The following is a 19,957-nucleotide window of genomic DNA, read 5'->3' on the forward strand; positions in this document are numbered from 1 at the left end:
CATAAATACCGCAGCAACACATTTTATTGAGTCCAATTTCGGAAAACGTCAAATAAATTAAAGCTTTTACATATATTATAGCGGTGATGTCCTAAGAAAGTATGTGTTGTCGCTCTGCTAGCGGAGTGAATGCACACCTCTCTGAGGGCTGCTGCAATTCAGAGCAGTAGATCTACTATTACCTTGATAGCTGCCACTTCTACTTAAAAAACTAACGCATGAGTCGGTTTCAAATATTTTTGTACCAACTTAATTTAAACTAATTTATTAATTTATTGTTAAGAAACTCTCCATAGAGATGGGATAGAAATGCGTACATATGTATATATAGTTTATGTAATCAAAGGAATAAAAACTATTATATGTACATATTCGTTGCACGAAAAGTAGGATAAGGTAACACTGAATTCAACCACTTCTTGTCCTAAGTATCTCTCTTTCCCACATAATTTTAATACGATTTTCTCGTATTTTCTGATTTACACGAAATAAATAAAATGTAAAGCCAACCAAAAAGATGAAGATCGACATATTAATACTTAGAAAATATTACTCGTTCGTTTTTGATCTACATAGATATTCCAAAGCGAAACTTTTCACTTATTTCTGTTAAGATATATGGAAAATTTTAATATCCTAAAATTTCATATCATTAGGACTAGTAAGGAGAAAGTTTAATTCCAACCGTTTTTCGAGTGGGATCACGGCATATTAGGGATACTATGGTACATGCGATAAGGATTTTCTATTTAGTTTTGCCATAAGTTCTGTTGCAAGTTCAGACACAGTTCAAATGAAAATACAATTCATTTCTTAACGAAGTTAATTTTGTTAAGTATTGCATATATTAAAAGAACGATGTAAAAAACTTTATAGAAAAAGTTACTTTTTGCTAAGCCCTCAAACAATTCGACCATTGATCAGTTAAGCCATTGTTGGGTGGGGTTTTCCCTTTGTATGAGGGCAGAATCTTACTGGAAGATCTAATGTCTCCATCGAAGAGACTATTGCTTAACTACGTTACCACGCCTTCTAACATATCTTGCTTAGACAATTTTACCTAAGTTTCAACCCCATTTTCACAGAATTGAAAGGATGTAGCGTCTTTACAGAAACTCCTCAGCATAGCATTACATCAGCTGGACGATAGAGGATTTTGTCGTTGCATCGTGCGTATATTTTGTTGTTTTGCTTCATTTTCGGTTTTCTAAGGGGATTTTTGCGAATGCGTTCGCGAACCTTTTTTATATTCTTGCAACATGATGTTACAGAGAATAATAGTTTTGTTCAGCTAACAATTCTTTGTATCACTTAAAACTAATTGAGATAGATATAGGGGTATATCTGTCTGTCCGTCCGTCCGTTTGTCTATATAAGCTGTAACTTGAGAAAAATTTAACATATTTGTATGAAACTAGGTATACAAGTTTACTGGCAGAAAAGTAAAAATTAGTTCGTAGATGGGCGTAATCGGACTACCCCGCCAACAACACGCCATTAACCGAAAACGTATTAGGTGCTATAACAAAGCCGTAAGTTAAGATACAAAACCCAAATTTGGCACAACGAATCTAGTTGACTTTTTACCGAAAATATCGGTCAATGTGTAAAATATACAATTGAAATTGGGAGATAATGCTTTCCTGATGATAGTACCAGTATATCTGAATGTGAAAAATGGGTTGAATACGGTCAATATTTCCCTTAGCCCCATATACCTAATATAAAAATTTTGAACTTCCCAGTAAAAATATATCTTTGCGCCTAAAATGAGTAAAATCGGGTGAAAACTTGCCCTAGTCCCCATTTAACTATGTGTTGGTGACGGTATGTGAGGTACTTTGGTGAAACTTAGGGATAATTTTATTCTGTGAATATTATGTTGTATTTTCAAAAATAGATAAAATCGGGTAAATACTATCCTCATATACCTAACATAAGATTATCAAACTTGCGGTAGGCCTTGTGCCATATATATCAGTCAATATGTAAAATATCTTAGCGAAATAACCTGATAAATATTAGATATACCATAGTGCAACGTAAACTTATGGGCGTCCACCCCCAATATTGTTATTTTTTTCTTTTTTAGACAAAGTTTTTTGATTTTATTTTTACATGATTCAACCCCTCAATTTTTATATTATCCCACAGATCCACAAGATGGCAATCGAAAATAATAATTGTACAAGGTGCGTTCCAAAGTAAACAGGACTTAAAAAAAAAGACAGAACTAATGGTTTTATCGGCAAAATCAATTAATTTTATTCAAAATAGTCTCCTTCTGCCTTAATACAGCTTTTTGCAAGGTCCAAAAACATGTCGAACGAGTGTTTTAGCTCGTTGCCCGGTATGGCCGCCAGTATGCCGGTGCAAGCCTTTTGAATGGCCTACACGTCTGCATAACGCTTTCCTTTCATCGGCAAAAACATTTTTCCGAAAAGGTAGAAGTCGCACGGTGCCATATCAGGTGAATACGGGGAGTGGTTGATTGTTAAAATGGCTCTCAGGCTAATTTTAATATTACGGTGAGTTTAACATTATTTCTTAGTGTCAAAAATATTGATATCGCAGACATTGACATTGACAATCGTTGGGTGGTACCATATTCACCTTTGTTGAATACAACATTCAATACTGGTTTATTAATGTTAAATTCTGGAGTTCGATGAAGAGCATAAAATATAGTTGCAAGTATGTGAAGTATGTGAATAAAGGAAGCATATTTAGAATTGTAAATACTATTGTTAATGTTCCTCCAATAAATGAAAATGGTGAAATAACGAATTACCAAATTGACCGGTTTATCAGCTCCAATGAAGTTGCCTGGCATATCTTCCGATTTCTGGACAATCATCAATTGGATGGCTGACAGAAAGAACGATTTTGGCAAAAAATTTGTGAAATATGTGATGTTGTTGCCACGGACTTGTGTCATACAAATATATCGACGCCAAGGAAACTGTGAATTATCCAATGCATGGGTTAGATGTCGGGTTATTTTGCTTCATAATTTGAACCCATAACGGCTTTGTAATGGCACAAGAGTAATAATAAAAAAATTAATGAATACATTATTAAAGGTAAAATTTTATTGTCAATTGAATTCAAATGCTCTCAATTTGCAATTAGAATGGCATTCGCAATGACGATCAATAAGTCACAAGGGCAAACGTTGTCTGTTTGCGGCTTAAATTTGGGTACACCATGCTTTTACTACGTACAACTTTATGTGACATATTCTGGCGTGAGCAAACCATCTAGTTTGTTTGTATTCTCTAAAAAAGTACTGACCAAAAGTATTGCACATTTCATTGCGTTGGAAGATTAATTTTTGTTTATTTTTATTCGTCATAATAAAGTGTAAAAAATTGAACTATTTTCGATGTACAGATAGCTATCAATTATAATTACATCCCCCAAACTCTTTACTCTTAAACAGAAAAAAAATCCCAAAAATATATTTCTTTAAAAAAAATTTCATAAAAATAACGTACATAGGTATATGGCAAAACAACAGGGTCAGCTAATAATATTATATATGCCATATACTATAATATAATATGAAAGAGGGAGATATGATACAACGATTGATTTTATATACCAAACTTACAAAAAATGAGACGAGCCACACCCATTTTCTTATTTTGAATTAATCTACATGAAAACTACAAATAATCACCATTTAAAGTTACACTTCTCATATGTTGCGGTTGATGTCACCGAAATGTTGGGTATGGTTTTCCCTCTGTTTTTCGTCTTAACAAAATGCAATATTTTAGCCGCGTGTGGAGCTCAAATGATGTAGGACCAAAATTGTAATATGTAAATTGTATATGATATATAGTTACATATATATATTGAATATCGAATTATGTTTACAAGAAGTTAAAAAATCAGCAATGCCTAATAAAAAACAAGAAAGTGTTCAAGCAAACATGATTTAAGCAAATTGCTTGATACTTCTTCTTCAAAAACTCAACTTGCAAATACACTGTTGGGAGTTAAAAAATATATGTACACTTACGGTAAATTAAGTGTTTCTAATTTCTAATGTCTGCTTCTTGTTATATCAAATTAACACTTTTCTCTTTCACGTATTACTTATTACGATTTATGTGCTTCCTTTTTTCAGACTTGCAAAGTTCATCATAGCAGGCGTTTGGACAATTGCCTTAGCAACGGCGCTGCCCATACTAATTGTCTCCAAGCTATCACAACCGGAGACGTGGTTCATCGAGTGTAAGAAGTGAGTTCAAGTTATAAATTTATTTCATAAATATATACATATATATATAGACAAATATATAATTACTAACTGTAAATGAGTGTATTAGTTTTTGCTCCAGCGACTATATTTATTTACATGCATAGTTAGAGTTATGGATGAGAAAGCAGAGATACATGACCGTGAACACATTGGTATCACTCCAAAAATTTCGAAACGTTAAAACTATTATGGGTCAGTTTTTTCATCTAGACTAAAGCTATAGCTAAGTTAAAAGTTTGCGATAACTAAATCAAAATTACTTTTTTTTTCTAAGTCTACACATAAAATTTACTCTTTTTACATAAATGAAACCGGGTATTGATATTATACCAGGATTGCTAAGTTTCAGCTGTAGAAAAAGTGATTTTTCTGTATTGCAAGACCAGAATAAGTTAACAAAGAAGTAAGTTAATTCTAGACTTAAAGTACTCAGGACGGTGAAAATCAGCCAAAATATAGCTTAACTTAGCAAAGTCGAGATGGAGAAGGCGGTTCTTAGATTTTTTCGATGAAACACATAAGACGATTTAATTCAGTAGGCGACTTGGATTAGAGTTAACCAAATTTTTCATAAGATATATTACTGTGTTTGTCTCAACCTCATGACTGGCTTTCTTGATATTAGCTTGATAAAAATATATCCTCACTTTTTGAAGTTAAACTCATTTATTGTAACCCTGTGGCGCTCACCGTTGGATCAAATAGCATTCATAGAAATATTGTCTTGGAAATAAAGATCAGTGGGGCTACAATTTCAATCGAAATTGACATCAATTTATTACCTTTAAACAATGCGGTGTCCATTTCTAGCTCAAACTGAGAAGAAATAAAAAAGGCGTGGCTTATTTTCTAAGCACACTCAGCCTTATAAATGAAAGCACGCTTGTATTATTATGGTTCGAAAAAGTCTGAGTTTTAGATCCCATTACGAAATTGATGATCCTGAACTTAGTCCAACATTATGTTCCACAATAATCATGAGTATTCACTATATTTCTTACTTGTAGCACTTACCACTGAGGCATCATAAGAATTATAGCGCTGATAGTTGTTAAGCAACATTTTGCAATATACTATTTCCACAAGACTGCGGCAAGTTCTTGGACAAGATAGCACAAATGCTAAATACAGTTACATACTCATATGTATAGGTATATGTAAATATATAAGTAAAACTCAATACTACACAGCACAGTCTCTTGACTGCTTTAGTTACGCAGATTTGTATAATATGACATATTTAATTATGTTTGCTGGCGGCAAAGCACTGGTGACGATGTGTGCAAAGGACGCGGGTGAATGGCAGAAGTGAAAAGTGTGCACTAAAAAAGGAAGAACTGAAAACATAAGCTCAGATCAGAGTGTGCCATTAAAATGTGCGTGTGTGTGTTATACCTTCGAGCTTACTTTTTGGTTTTTATACTCAAGTTATTTTGCCGTGTATTTACTTGTATTTACATAAGTACCCTCAACTCCCACGCCAAGCCACTTAGCGGCAAAAAGCATCGTAAATGATTCCTAGTAGTTTTGTTTTGGTTGCAAGTAGATACATACTTCTAGACATTGGAGACGGGGCCGGTAGGGGGCCGTTGATCTTGGGTAAAAACTTTGAAGCACCGAAGCACATTTTTTTATTCTCTGAACATGTTATATTAAGTTTGCCAAGAAGTTTGTAATACCCAGAAGGAAACGTCGGAGAACTAGTCTCTCAGTTTTTGAGATATCTAAAATTTTTCGAACTCCCCTTCCCAAAAAAAGTAATAATTTTTCGGAACCGCTAACATCATGATGACTAAAATCAAGTTCTTGTATGAAACGTTTATTGCGCTAGCTGCCATACAAACTAATCGAGCAAAAGACTTTTTATAACCTTTCATGTTATAAGAAATGCACCTGTGATGGGTTTCATAGATTCGGTGCCTCCGACGTTAACTTCTTTTCTTGTTTCATATAAAATATCCAATCAAGAATCTAACTGTTCCCATATCACAAATGTACTAATAAGCAGCTTTCCAATTAACACAAAAATGCATGGATTATACAAAATTTTAGATTCCTTTAATCTTTTAAAGATACATCTTATTACTTCTGGTTTTTTTTCAAAATTTGGCCCATAATGACCATTTTATCACGCCATTACTCTTTTTTTCTAGCTTTCATCAGTTATAGATTTTAAGAAGTACTCACTCTTTTTCGATATCGCAAATGGCTTGAGGTGTGGCTGTGTTAAAAATGGAAAACAAGTTAAGTGTTAGTTATTTTTATTAAAACTCGTTAGAAGACTACGATGATGGGAATTTACAGTTTTATCTGCGCTGTCAAATGAGTATTTAATGAAAATTAAATAGTAAAGTACTCTATCAAAAAATTTCAGTAATGGCTAGGCTATAAGTAATGTGAGGAACTATTCATCTATAAAATACAATTCAACCGTGAAACTTTGTGGGAAAGAGACGAATTTTTCTCTTTTATGATTGTAGGAGTATATCTTATAAAAAGACTACGACGTATGTACACAGGCAATTTACTAAACATTAAGAGCAGTAAGACATTGTCAATAGTAGGGTAGAACGGGGTGATTAGAATAAAATAATGTGGTAAGAGAATTTGTTTTTTCACAAAATACTTGAAAATATATAACTTTATGATTATATATAATTTAATTAGTTTGTATGCCTTTGATTCCAATGGTTCAACGACTTAAATACTTTTAAAGAGGAATCCCCTTTTTGTCTTGTGCTTCATTACATATTCTGCTAGCCAGAGCGAGCCTCAGCAGTATTCACCACTTAATCACTTTTCAAAGTGTATTCTGCGCAAAATGAATGTTTTGATTAAGTTCATATTCAGCGGAGATGTCATCTTCTGTCATGACAGTGCCGTTTAGGACGATAAAATCCTGCTGCAATAAACTGCAAAGGAGCACCAAAGCTTTTATATGTCCGTATTCGTAAATACTCTTTAATGATCCGCGGCGGTTCGTGTTTAACGGCAACGTAATACATTTAAATACTCATAACATATACATGAATCTATACAGCAGCGAGATCTTATAAAACGCCTGATGAGTTTTTAACGATCCAACTTTATAAAATAATAAATGGGAACGTATATCTGCGATATCACTTTTTATTCACTTACATGCTAAACGAAAACAGTAATGTATATACTTAACTCTTATGGCATACCTATATTCACGTGGGTAGAAAACGATTTGAAAATTTGGTTTCGTTCACTTTTTTAACACACATCTCTTTTACAACAAAGCAACTGATAGAATATAGATTTCCTCCAACAATTAATATGAAAAATTATAAATAAGGACGATCTACATCCCTCAATTCAAATTCTCAAATTCTTTAACTAAAATTATATTCGGTAAAATAATTCAATATCAAAAGGATCGATTCTGTTCTACTTCTGTTGGGAAGTAGATATTTAAAAGTTTTCTAAATTTGCTTTTGTTTTCAAACAACTCGAAACTCTATTTTGTAATAAAATATGGTGAACACTCTCTCTTTTCTATAACGCTTCAGTCATCATTAATCACACCTGGGCGTCTCATTCTACGCTTGAAATCCAAAGTTGCCATTACACCGACTCCACTATATATCACTTCCGTAAGGTGTTAGAGGCAGTCAGAATTTTCAAAAAATCGATTTTTAATTAAATTAAATCGGACAAATACTTTTCAATTATTAGCAAAGGGTTCTCCGGCGCTTTGGAATGTTCGTGCAAAACTTTAAATGCGTTTTTCAAAAACTCTGTTTTTTTAACTGATGAGCACTGTAGCTCAAAAATCGCTCAGTAGATTTCAATGAAATTTGTACAGCTTTTAGTGAGCGTGAAAAATTAGTTCCCTGATCGATTGGTTTTTCTTTATACTTTAAAACCTAATGGTTGTTTGTATCACCTAAAAATAATCGAGATAGATATGGAGTGATACTTTAATAAATAAATCAGGATGACGAGACGAGTTGAGATCCGGATGTCTGTTTGTTCATCCGTGCGTCTGTCCGTACATAATATTCTTCTAACATTCCTATGCTACAGTGCAAAAATGGGCTAACTCATTTAACTTCTCATTTAATAAAATTTAAAATTCCATCTGATTCTTTCTCTTTTCAGTTACAAATCAAGCACGAATGAATGTATCGAGATGAAACTTTGTACGAATAGTGCTTTTGAAGTATACCATCTTATGACCAAAATTTGTCCAAATCGAACCAAAACTGTTCAAGCCCCTTGGTACCGCATATGTGGACCACAGTCCTTTTTATTCTGAATTATTTCAATGAAAATAAGAGAACGTCTACATTGTATCTTTGCGCCTGAATTGGATAAAATTGGGTGAAAACTTGACTTAGCCTATAACTTACATCTGAATTTTCGAGCATACGGCTGACTTTACTCAATAAAACCCTGGAGGGATTTTATTGTTGGCATGTTCACAGTATGTGGTATTGGCAAATATAGATAATATCGGGTCGATACTATTCTCAACTCTCATTTAACATTTATAATGATTTTCGTTGTTCTAACAAGTTGTATACCGAATATATCGGTCAGTAAGTATTATTTATAAATAAAATTACATCAAAATATATTTTAGAGTATACCTGAGCAATGACAAAATTAATGAAGTCAGCCCTTCTCTTTCTCTATTCCCAATGATTTGCATCTTTCCACCTGTATTTAAACCGTTCAGATTGGTAAAAATGTGTGATATTTTAATGAAATTAAAAAATTATGTGATTTAGCATTGAATTACAATGGAATCGGTCTATACCTTCGTCTAAACCTCATTTACCAGATATAATGAATTCCGATCCTCTAGTTGACTTTTTCCACATGAAGTCAATATATTAAATTAGCCTTTTTAGTCACATTTGAAAATCTTTTAATTAATTAAATTACTAAGGCTACAGTAACGATATTCGCTTCGGACAATTCCTGTAATAATAGGGGTGTGAAAATATATATATAATGGTTTGTTAAAAACTACTAACAGATAGATAACGATAAATCAATAATTGAATGCACTGGAATCATTAAATTTTACACCCAGGATAATACAAGAGGGCTTTATATAACTCGTGGTTTAAATGTGACGTTGGGCTTGTTACCGCCCACATTTAGGGGAAATTACATATCTCCGGACCTACTCGACCTACAAGTATATATAACATTATCCTGACAATCTTATGTTACATTGTGAAAATGGGCGCAATCGGGCAACACCCACGCTTACTTTTCATATAGCACGTTTTAAATTATATATGATTCTTTCCCTTTCGAATATTAATCGAAACAAATGGGTGCGTTCGAGCTACGTAATAATTACAGTAATCCAGCAGCTGTGTTGCATATTTTTTGATACTCTGCTGATGTGTAGACAAAAATTCAGTGTTGCCGATTATTTGCATAAATTGTGCGCAAAAAGTGACAGTGGAACGTGATGCTGTTGCAAGTGTTGCCAGAAATTCTCGCTGAACGTGATACTTTGACAAACATTTACAACCCTTTTGTTATTGTCAAAATAAATAAAATTGTAGAATGATTTTAATATTGAAATAAAGGAATTTTTGCATCATCTAATATAAAAAAATATCAAAAACCGAATTAGTGAAGTATTAGTGGATATAAGAGTGAAAAATATAAGTGTATAATTCATTTTAAAACGAAAAATGCGTACTTTAAGTAGTTAAAATTTTTAACTGTATACGTAAATATCTCGAAAACTATAAGTTTCGGCTATATCTATATATATTCTTGATCTGGAGGATCTCCTCTATCCGCTCATACCCATTTTATTCCCGAAAGCCTGGGTATACTAAAGCTTTCCCCCAATGTATCTTATATGACCTTCAAAATGAGTTAATATGATACTAAACTTGATTGTAATCCATTCACGATTTTGTCGATCAATGAAGTTGAGCCCTTTCGTTACATTTTTTTTAATATAAAGATTTGTCAACACCTTAAGGTATTCAGCCGGCTTTGCAAGTTGCAAGAACATAAAATATTCGGTTACACCCGAACTTAGCCCTTCCTTACTTGATTTAATTTCGATTTTTTTTATAAACTATTAACCATTTTTTAATTAAAAAAACAGTTAAAACAACTAAGGAATTTCATGTAATGTCTCTGGCGTGTTTAGTGCTTGATCCATTGCGCTTTTAGTAGTTTTTAACAGTATCGTTATATGGGGAGTGGGCGGGGTTGTCACCCACTTTCACACTGTAGGTAGGGGTGCTGTAAACATTTGCTTGCAGTGAATTTTGAAATTATAGCTTTAGTGGTTTAGGAGATATGCTGATTAAACTTATTAGGGGGCCGGCGGGACCGCGCCCACTTTTTAACAAAATTGAAATAGCAGATGCTCCTCCCTAATGTGATCCTATATAACAAATAACAGTCTTGTATCTTATTGTGTAGCTTAGTTATAGCAATTTATTTGTTTTTGATTAATGGCGTTTTGTGGGCGTGGCAGTAGCTCGATTACGCCCATCTACGAAATTGTATTTACCTTCTTAACAAGGGAAACGTATTCAAAGTTTCATTACGACATCTGAAATATTACTCAAGTTACAAGTTGCACGGACAGACGGACGAACGGACGGACAGATACTCCCGGATTTCAACAAGTTTCGTTATCCTGATCATTTATATATATATAACCCTATATCTAACTCGATTAGTTTAAGGTGGTATACTCTGAAGCAATATGTTGCGAGAGTATATAAACAAAAAAAACAACAAAACGTTAACTTCGGCTGCACCAAAGCTGTATTACCCTTCACAGAAACATTTTTTACAACATAGAAAGATCTAAATGGATATTTCTTTTGATTTTGATTGGTCGGTTTGAATGGCAGCTTTAATCTACAGTGCTCCGATCTGAACAATATGTTCGAAGATTGTAGTGTTGCCTTGGATAATAATCTATTCCAATCGTGAAGATACCTTGCCAAATAAAAGGTTTTCCTAACAAGGAATTGGTTTTGATCGGTCTGTCCGCTCTTAACAATTTCTTTGGAGATTGTACCGATGCTTACAAAATAATCCATTCCAAACTTCCTGAAGATATCTTGTCAAATAAAAAGTTTTCCATACAAAGTTCTGTATTTGATCGTTCAGTTTGTATGGCAGCTATATGCTATAGTGTCCGATAGGGGTGTTACAAACATTATGGATATTTTTGAATTATTAATTTTTTTCAAATTCAAAATCAAATTAAAGTTGTAATTTTTTCAGGTCTCTGTCTACACCTAACCTCTTAAAGATTGCAACTTTGGAAGTGAAGGAGTAACTCTAAGCTCTGTATTAAGCTTTAGTTTCTTAGGAAAGATATCGGACATAAATTAGTAAAGAGCTGGCCTTTCTTTAGCTTTGAAGAGAACTTTGAACAGTAAATAGATTTTCAATCTGTATTTTTTGAACAATAAAACTTTGGTTTACTGGCGAATACAGATCAGTACAAAGTTCAGTATAGGAAATGATGTTCTAGCATTCGCGATTTCTATTTATCACTGATACTAAAGTATGCAGCCTATGATAGCATACACTACTTCTACATATATTTGAAATATCCTTTATATAATTCGGAGGTGACGACGATGAGGTCAACGCACATTTTATACAATCACCTATTATTTATTTCTAACCACTTCATTGAAGAAGAAAATTTCCTTAAACCTTCGGAGTTAAAGAACTTCCCTGCCTCGGTCATCTACGCCTTATATACATATGTATGTTATTGAAGTTTAAGACCCTGAAGTTTTAATAGAGATACAATAAAAACTAACGTCTAACTTATTCCTTGGTTAAACTTCTCTGTGGACGGAGGAATCGACTTACAACAACAACTTGTATAATACCTAAGGCTATATTTTATATACAAATGCTTAACTTAACATCTTCGCTCTATTCTAAAAAATCAGCTGAGAATAATACTATAATGGCTTGAAACATTTTGGAGCAAAAAATATGAATGGCGCAGTGAAACTCCGCATTTAACATCTTAATTGCGCATTTTAAATCGTTGTAGCCTAACAAAAGTGTCATCATTATTCAAGAGCGACAACATTAAAGGCAACCGCATGAACAGAACATTTTAGAATAATATACAACAGTTGGATGTCTTAAATGGAATGATTCAAATGAATTTTTTTTACCGTTATGATGATGTTCATAAAGAGTGGACAAAGGAAATAATATAGGAGCAAAAACTTGCAGAAACAGCCGAAAAATGAAAATAAATGTGACAAGTATTTTGTTTTTTACACCCGCTTTTTTTTTAGAAGAGTTGATTTATAAGGGCTGTTGGGTGCAGAAAACCACAAAATGCAATTTTGTTTACCTGAAATTTGACGGTTTAGAGGCAAATCTCCCTTTTTTATGACAATGAATGTGACAAGAGAGTTTACCATAGGTATGGGCTTTGTAATCTGAGTGGTTTAGATGAGGGTTTGGCGCAAAGCACTTGTTTCATCATTTTGTATTTATTTTTTTGTATACAGACATAAGTAAATGTTTATGAATTTATACATATTAAGTACTAAAATAATTTAAAATTCTTAAAGAGAGCTACCGTCAGTGGGCTGTTAGTCAGAGAGTTACCTGAGCTATTGCTTTGAAGTTATCCGCCTCAAACCCTACTCGTGTTTCAGAGCTGAAACTAGACTGGATTAGACCTTCTGAAATTGAAAGCATTAATCGTTTTACCACGACAAGCTGGTACAAGCAACTAAGCAACATACGACAGTTTGGGAGACTTAGGTATACATTATAAGATTACTCACATTTATAATAAAGACTCAGCGTCTAATCGGTTTATGTAAAGACAATTTATTTAGCGTTAAGCCACTATTAAATTACAAATACTCTAGCATATGTTGTTTCCTCTGAAAACTCATAGTTTCATTTGAAGACAATAGACTGACTGAATAAAGAGTTCCTGAATGTCGGGACTCACATGTACTTGATTAAGAGGAATGACTAACTTTATCTATAAGTTCACAGTAGTTAACTAAATCATCCGTTGACCGGTAACTGCATTTCAATACATTACAGTAGCCGTCAACCGTGTGACCGTGTTAAAGAAAATCTCAATATATTTAATTATGTTCATATCCGCCATATATCGACGTTTTAGCAGTATTTGTATTGATTGTAACTGTATGTGCAACCTCGAAACTAACGAACTACTAGACCGACTTAATAACTAACTCTTGAAAAAAGACCTGCAAACTCTCAAAGAACGTCTGATTACAGACGCCAGAGGATAAATTATTTGACGCAAAAAATAAGTAAAGTATCCCAATACGAAAATCAATACGATCAAGCTGCTTATGATGCAGCGGCAGAAATAGAAGCTGAAAACGAAGCCGGCTATGAAACAGATGCTCTAATTTTTTTAGCGGAGAATCCCTGCTCTCATTTGTCCAGCGAACAGTAGCAGGGAAATCATTGAAATTCTTAATCGACACTGGAGCGTCGAAAAGTCACATAAACCCAGACGTATGTCCTCTAGCCTCCGTTCCGGTACAAATCCCGTTTGCAGTCAACTCAATTCACGGCTTTAATAAAATTGAAAATAAAAGCTTTATCAATATGTTTGGCATGAATAGTCCTTTTTTCATTTACTTGGACTTACGACTTTTGACGGCATAATTGGACTCGACCTACTGGCACAGGCAGGGGCAACTATTGACTTTGCATCAGAATTAATCAATTTGAATGGTGGATCTGAGACTTTAAAGTTCCATAAATGTGCCCAAGTTAATTTTACTAAAATTGAAGACATCGAGGTTCCACCTAATACTCGCACAGACTTTCTACAAATTATGACAATGCACTTAAAGGCGTTTGCCCAACCGAGCAATCTACTTCCATTCAACACCAATGTTGTCGCCATGATTCGCACGGAGGACAATGAACCAGTTTACTCTAAGATGTACCCATTTCTAATGAGAGCTGCTGATTTCGTGAATCAAGAAATTAAGATCTTACTAAAATAAAATATAAATGGCATTATTCGATCTTTTAAATCTCCATACAACAACCACATATAATGACGTCATAGTGTTCTCCGAGTATGAAAGAGACCACTAACAACATGTCGGTCAAGTATTGAAGAGCTTTGATAACGCCAATATATGGGTGTGAAAGCAAAAATCACAATTTTTTAAAGAAAGTGTAGAATTCTTAGGCTTGGCCGTCGCAAAAGAGGGCACAAAAACTAGTCCAGAAAAATAAAGGCAATTAGAGATTTCAAGCAACCAAGCAGCTTGTTTGAATTAAGATCCTTCGTAGGTCTTGCAAGTTACTACAGATGCTTTATCAAAGATTTCGCTGCAATAGCATGACCTTTAACAAACCTGTTAAAAGGTGAGGGCGGAAGAATCAACAAATACCGTCCGAAAAATATTCCAGTATCCTTTCACGAGATCACGCCACAAAATTCTGGCACTGTAAAAATATAGTAACAGACGTTGTGAATAAAGACGAGCAAAATTAAATAGTAACGATTGAACATAATAGTGCACATAGAGCCGCCCAAGAAAATGTAAAGCAGATTCTACTTGACTATTACTTTCCGAAGATAGGCAAGATTGCGGCAGAAGTTGTTGTAAACTGCAAGGTGTGTGGAAAAGCGAAATATGATAGACATTTTTTCAACTGCAGGAAAATATTTCCTTACAGCAGTAGACAAGTTTTCCAAGTTTGCCCTGGTTCAGCCAGTAGCATCTTGCACTATTATTGATGTAAAAGCGAATATTCTATAAGTAATAAATATTTTCCCCAAAGTTAAAACCATATATTGCGATAACGAGCTGTCATTTTGCTCAAACACAATTCGATCACTGCTAAAAAGCCATTATGACATTGACATAGTGAATGCACCACCGCTACATAGTACGTCGAACGGACAGGTGGAAAGATTCCACAGTAACCTTGTGAAGATCGCCAGATGTCTTCCACTGCAAAGACAAATACAAGATGTAGTGGAACTTTTTCTTCAATCGGCTGTAGAATTTAATAGGACGTTCCACTCTGTGACGGGCAAAAAGCCGATTGAGATTATCCATGCCAGTTCACGGATATTGCTGCAAGGCTAGAAAAAGCCCAACAGGAACAAATAGATCGGAGCAACTCCTATCGCCAGAACAAGAAAAGGTTGGGCGACAAGGTCCCCAAGGTCACCCCATTGTATACTGAAGAGAAGGTTGACACTAATTTAGGAACAACCGTTTTTATTAAGGGGAGGGTGGTTCACAAGGACAACCTCAAATGAAAACTTCCGATACAATTATTTTGATGCAGTTTCTTTTAATTAAATTTCAGACATTTGTATATCTACGTATTTTTTGCTTGGGCTGCGTTGGCAGACTCTAAACTAACACACTGCTCCCATGCGGACTACATTCCAATCCTGGGCGATACTGCAATAATTTATAACGAGACGACTTATATTAGACATATATCGAACTTAACCGAATACGAACAATATATACAAGAGACCACAGAATTGATTAATGTCTTCCCACAATCGCACATGACAAAGATCCAGGAGGTAGACACTACGCATCTGCATACCTTGTTAGAGACTCTGGGAGTTCACCATAGACATTCTCGGAGCTTAAATTTCTTAGGATCGGCCCTAAACGTAATAGCTGGCACCCCCGACTTTGATGACTTAATGCAGACAATGCTAACGGAACAGGAACTGATACAGTCAAACAATAGACAAATCGGCATTAACTCTAAGACTCAGGAAGAAATCAACGCTCTCACAAATACGGTAAATCAAATTCTCAAAATAAACAAAAGGGAAGAAATACTTGTAGACTCCTGGCACCTTTATGAAACACTTTGGCTAGAAACAGGATTCTAACTCCTTAAATTCAAAATTTAATGATTGCAATGACCTTGGTAAAGTTTAATATCTATATAAAACCCTGCCTTTATTGACGCAAATGACTTAGAGGCGGTTATGAATGAGTGTTTCACGGGAGTCACAATAACCCAATTGCTTAGGATAGCTAGAGTTAAGGTTTTAGCGAATAAGGAAATAATAATATTTGTAATCAGCTTTCCTAGACCTAAGTTATTATGTAAAAAGATTACCGCTTTTCCCGTATCGCATGCACGCCGTATATTCCACTTGTTAGATAACACCGTAGCTGACTGTGAAGGTAGCATCACCGCTGTTATTCTCAAGCTCATATCTCGGGGCCTCCATCCTCGATTCCAACAAAATACGGCAGGTAATATTATCCTGATTTTCCTACATTACAGTGCAAATGGGCTAAATTGGACAAAAACTCCACCTACTTCCTATGAAACACAATTTTAAATTCAATCCCCTTCTTTCACTTTCCAGTATACAAATCAAGAACCAATGTATCCGAATAAAACTATGAATAGAAAGTGCCTTTGAGATGTCCCACCTCATAACGCAAAATTGGCAAAATCGGGCTACAAATCTTTAAGCTCCCAGCTACCGAATATGTGAACCCCAGTTCCTATTGCGAACTTTTTTTTGAAAATGTTGGTCAATCGGTGAAATGTATTATTGAAATTCGGAAAAAGCCTTAGTCTGATAACATTATGCTAGTATGTCAAGAATGGCTGGAATTTGGTCAATGCTACCCTTAGCTCCCATGTACCTAATATAATGATTTTCGAACTTCCGGATGACTTTATTCCGCAAATATTGGCTAATTGAGCTTGAGTTATCTTAATAAACTTAAGCGGCCGTGTTTTGCGTGCCTATAATGAATAAATTTTTGCGTGCCACAAATGCAGAAATGGTGTTATGGGGACCATTTTAATCAAAATCCTTCGAAGCCATTTCCTCAGATCAGAACTAAAATTTATTATTATACATATTTTTCATACCTTCATTGTCACAGTCATATTTTTACTACTGCATTTCTTGAGCGTAGTTTGCAAGATATTATTTACCTATAAAATTTCAATTAACTTATTCCTTCCTGTTGCGTGTTGCAGGTACATTTGTCACGAGGAGTGGCCTTCCAACATACAAAACTACTATTATACTTTAGCGCTGCTGACTCTGCAATTCCTCGTCCCTTTGACGGTGCTCATCTTCACCTACACACGCATCGCATGTGCGGTCTGGGGCAAGCGACCGCCCGGCGAGGCGGAGAACTCGCGCGATCAACGAATGGCGCGTTCCAAGCGAAAGGTAAGTGACGAAGCACCCTGTTTTCTAACATAAAATTAACATGCACATATGGGCAGCATATTTCAGTAATTTCGGGCCAGGTTTATATATTGTGGCAAGTGCGAACACGCCACCAGTGTTTGTGGTGGCCCATGCCAGTGAATTGCGTTTGCCAATAAAGCAGCCTGAAGTGCGAGCATTAGCTGAAGGCAGAAAAGTATCGTTCACGCATCTGAGTGGGTGTGTTTATGCAGATTTGCATTTTATCATATGTATGTAATAAGCCGCTACCTAACGGCATACTCACCCACATACATACACATATGTACATATATAAATATATATAAGTATATATATTTACAGGTTGGTTGATCTCACCAAGAAATAGCACTACTAGCTCCATGCACATGCAAAGTTACAAGTAATTCTGTCAATTAATTCTATGTTTACAAGCCATTTGAAGTTGTCGTGTCAGAGTTTTTCGTTTTTAATTTCGTTTAAATTTCGGAAAAATTGAATATCGCGCAGTGATTTCATTCTTTGTTTGAAAAGTTTAAATACAAAGGAAATTTTTAAACAATTGTTAGAATTGTATAAGCTTCAAAACACACCATTGAATTTTGGTCTGGTGAATTTAAATTTAGGCTTGAAGACGATCCACGCGAACGACGACCCAAAACCGCAACCACACTAGAAATCATTGAGCAAGTTCCCATTATTGTTAGTGAAGATCCAAGTTTGACTAAGCGGAAAAGTGCAAATGCCATAGGCATCTCAGACGCACGAGTACTTCATATTTTTCACGGAGAATTACATATGAAAAAGCTGTTTGAAAAGTTAGTGCCGCACACGTTAACAATTCAACAAAAACTGGATCGAAAACAAATTTCTCAGCATAATTTGGAGCATTTACAGTGGACTGAAATTGGTTTTTCAGCTCCAAAGAAGGTGATGTCACACTGATCAGCAAAGAGGGTTATGGCATCACTATCTTAGGAGGCAAAAAGAATATTGTTAATTGATTATCTGCAGAAAGGTGAAACAATCAACTCTGAGTATTATTGCAGCCTTTTAGATCAGACGTGAGAAAAGACCTGGTTTGCAGCACAAAAAAAATATTTTTTCATCAAGACAATGCACCTGCTTACAACGGTGTTTTAACAATGACATAATTCAATGAATTAAAGTCGAATTGCTTGAGCATCCACAGTATGCACCAGATTTTGGTTCCAACTACTACTACCTCTTCAGAAACCTGAAACAATTCTTCATGGAAAGTGTTTTTCGTCGAATGAAAAAGCTATTACAGTCGTAGGCTGTCGTAGGGATAGCATAAAATTATTGAAAGATTATTGGAAGGGTATTGAAGTTAAGGGAGATTATATTGAATAAAAATATATATTTCGTACCAAAAACAGTATTTGTTCATTTCGAGCGCAGAAACTTTTCAGCCAACCTGTACCTATGTACATATACATCTGCACCAACGTATGCCACCGCAGAAAGTAATTTACAAGTTATTCGCTACTTCGCTTTGAACTTCGTGTTGCACATCTGCATACATGCAACGCCATTTGCACTTAAGCGCTTATACATTTTAATTCTTCAGTTACATTATGCAGCTGTGGCAATCTTTTGCCGCGCAATTTGGATACTGCTAGCTATTGTACATTGTGAGTGCAAGTGACACAATTGGTGGTGGCTGCTCACCACTACATACGAACTTATTTACGCTGCAAGCGCTGCACTTGTTATACTCTTGTAAAGTGTTGCTACAGAGTACAATGGTTTTGTTCACCTACCGGTTATTTGTATCACCTAGAATTAATCCAGATAGATATAGGTTTATCGTATATATGTAAATGATCAGGATGAAGAGACTAGTTGAAATCCGGGTGACTGTCTGTCCGTCCGTCCGTTTGTGCAAGCTGTAACTTGAGTTAAAATTAAGATGTCTTGATGAAACTTGGTACACATGTTCCTTGACAAAAAAGTAAGGACAAGTTCGCAGATGGTCGTAATCGAACCACTGCCACGCCAATAATCGAAAACGTATTAAGTGACATAACTAAACCGTAAATTAAGATACAAAACTGAAATTTGGTACAACGCATATCAGTAATTAGAGAACCTGTGTTTTGAAATTTATTAAAAAGTTGGCGTTGCGCGCCCCTTAATAGGTTTAACATATATATCTCCCAAACCATTCAAGTTATATCACCCAAGTTTGCATAGGACAAATCATTCCAAGACCTCTTTCGACAGCGGGAAAATAGGTAAAATCGGATAATAACCACGCCCACTCGCCATGTAAGAGTTTTGTTAAAAACTACTTAAAGTGCGATAAATTAATAATTAAATGCGTCAAAGACATTAAATTTTACATCCATAATGGTACAACAAGGATTTCTACAAGCAAGTGTCAAATGTGGACGATGAGCGTGGCACCGCGGTGAAATCACATATCTCCGGACCGTTTATTTCACATATAA

The 19,957-nt window shown here is 34.9% G+C and overlaps 1 protein-coding gene across 4 annotated transcripts in view; it reads left to right on the plus strand.

The window, feature by feature from the left end:
* Positions 1-19,957, plus strand: part of RYa-R (RYamide receptor) — a 404,709-nt gene that overhangs the window by 232,465 nt on the left and 152,287 nt on the right. For all 4 annotated transcript variants that reach the window (XM_036357827.2, XM_036357829.2, XM_036357830.2 and 1 more), the window contains 2 exons: positions 4,136-4,249; positions 17,288-17,486. In XM_036357827.2, the coding sequence (XP_036213720.2) occupies positions 4,136-4,249; positions 17,288-17,486 (313 nt within the window). The remainder of the gene's footprint in view (positions 1-4,135; positions 4,250-17,287; positions 17,487-19,957) is intronic.

This window comes from Bactrocera oleae, chromosome 2, assembly GCF_042242935.1.
Source record: "Bactrocera oleae isolate idBacOlea1 chromosome 2, idBacOlea1, whole genome shotgun sequence".
NCBI classification, from domain to species: domain Eukaryota; kingdom Metazoa; phylum Arthropoda; class Insecta; order Diptera; family Tephritidae; genus Bactrocera; species Bactrocera oleae.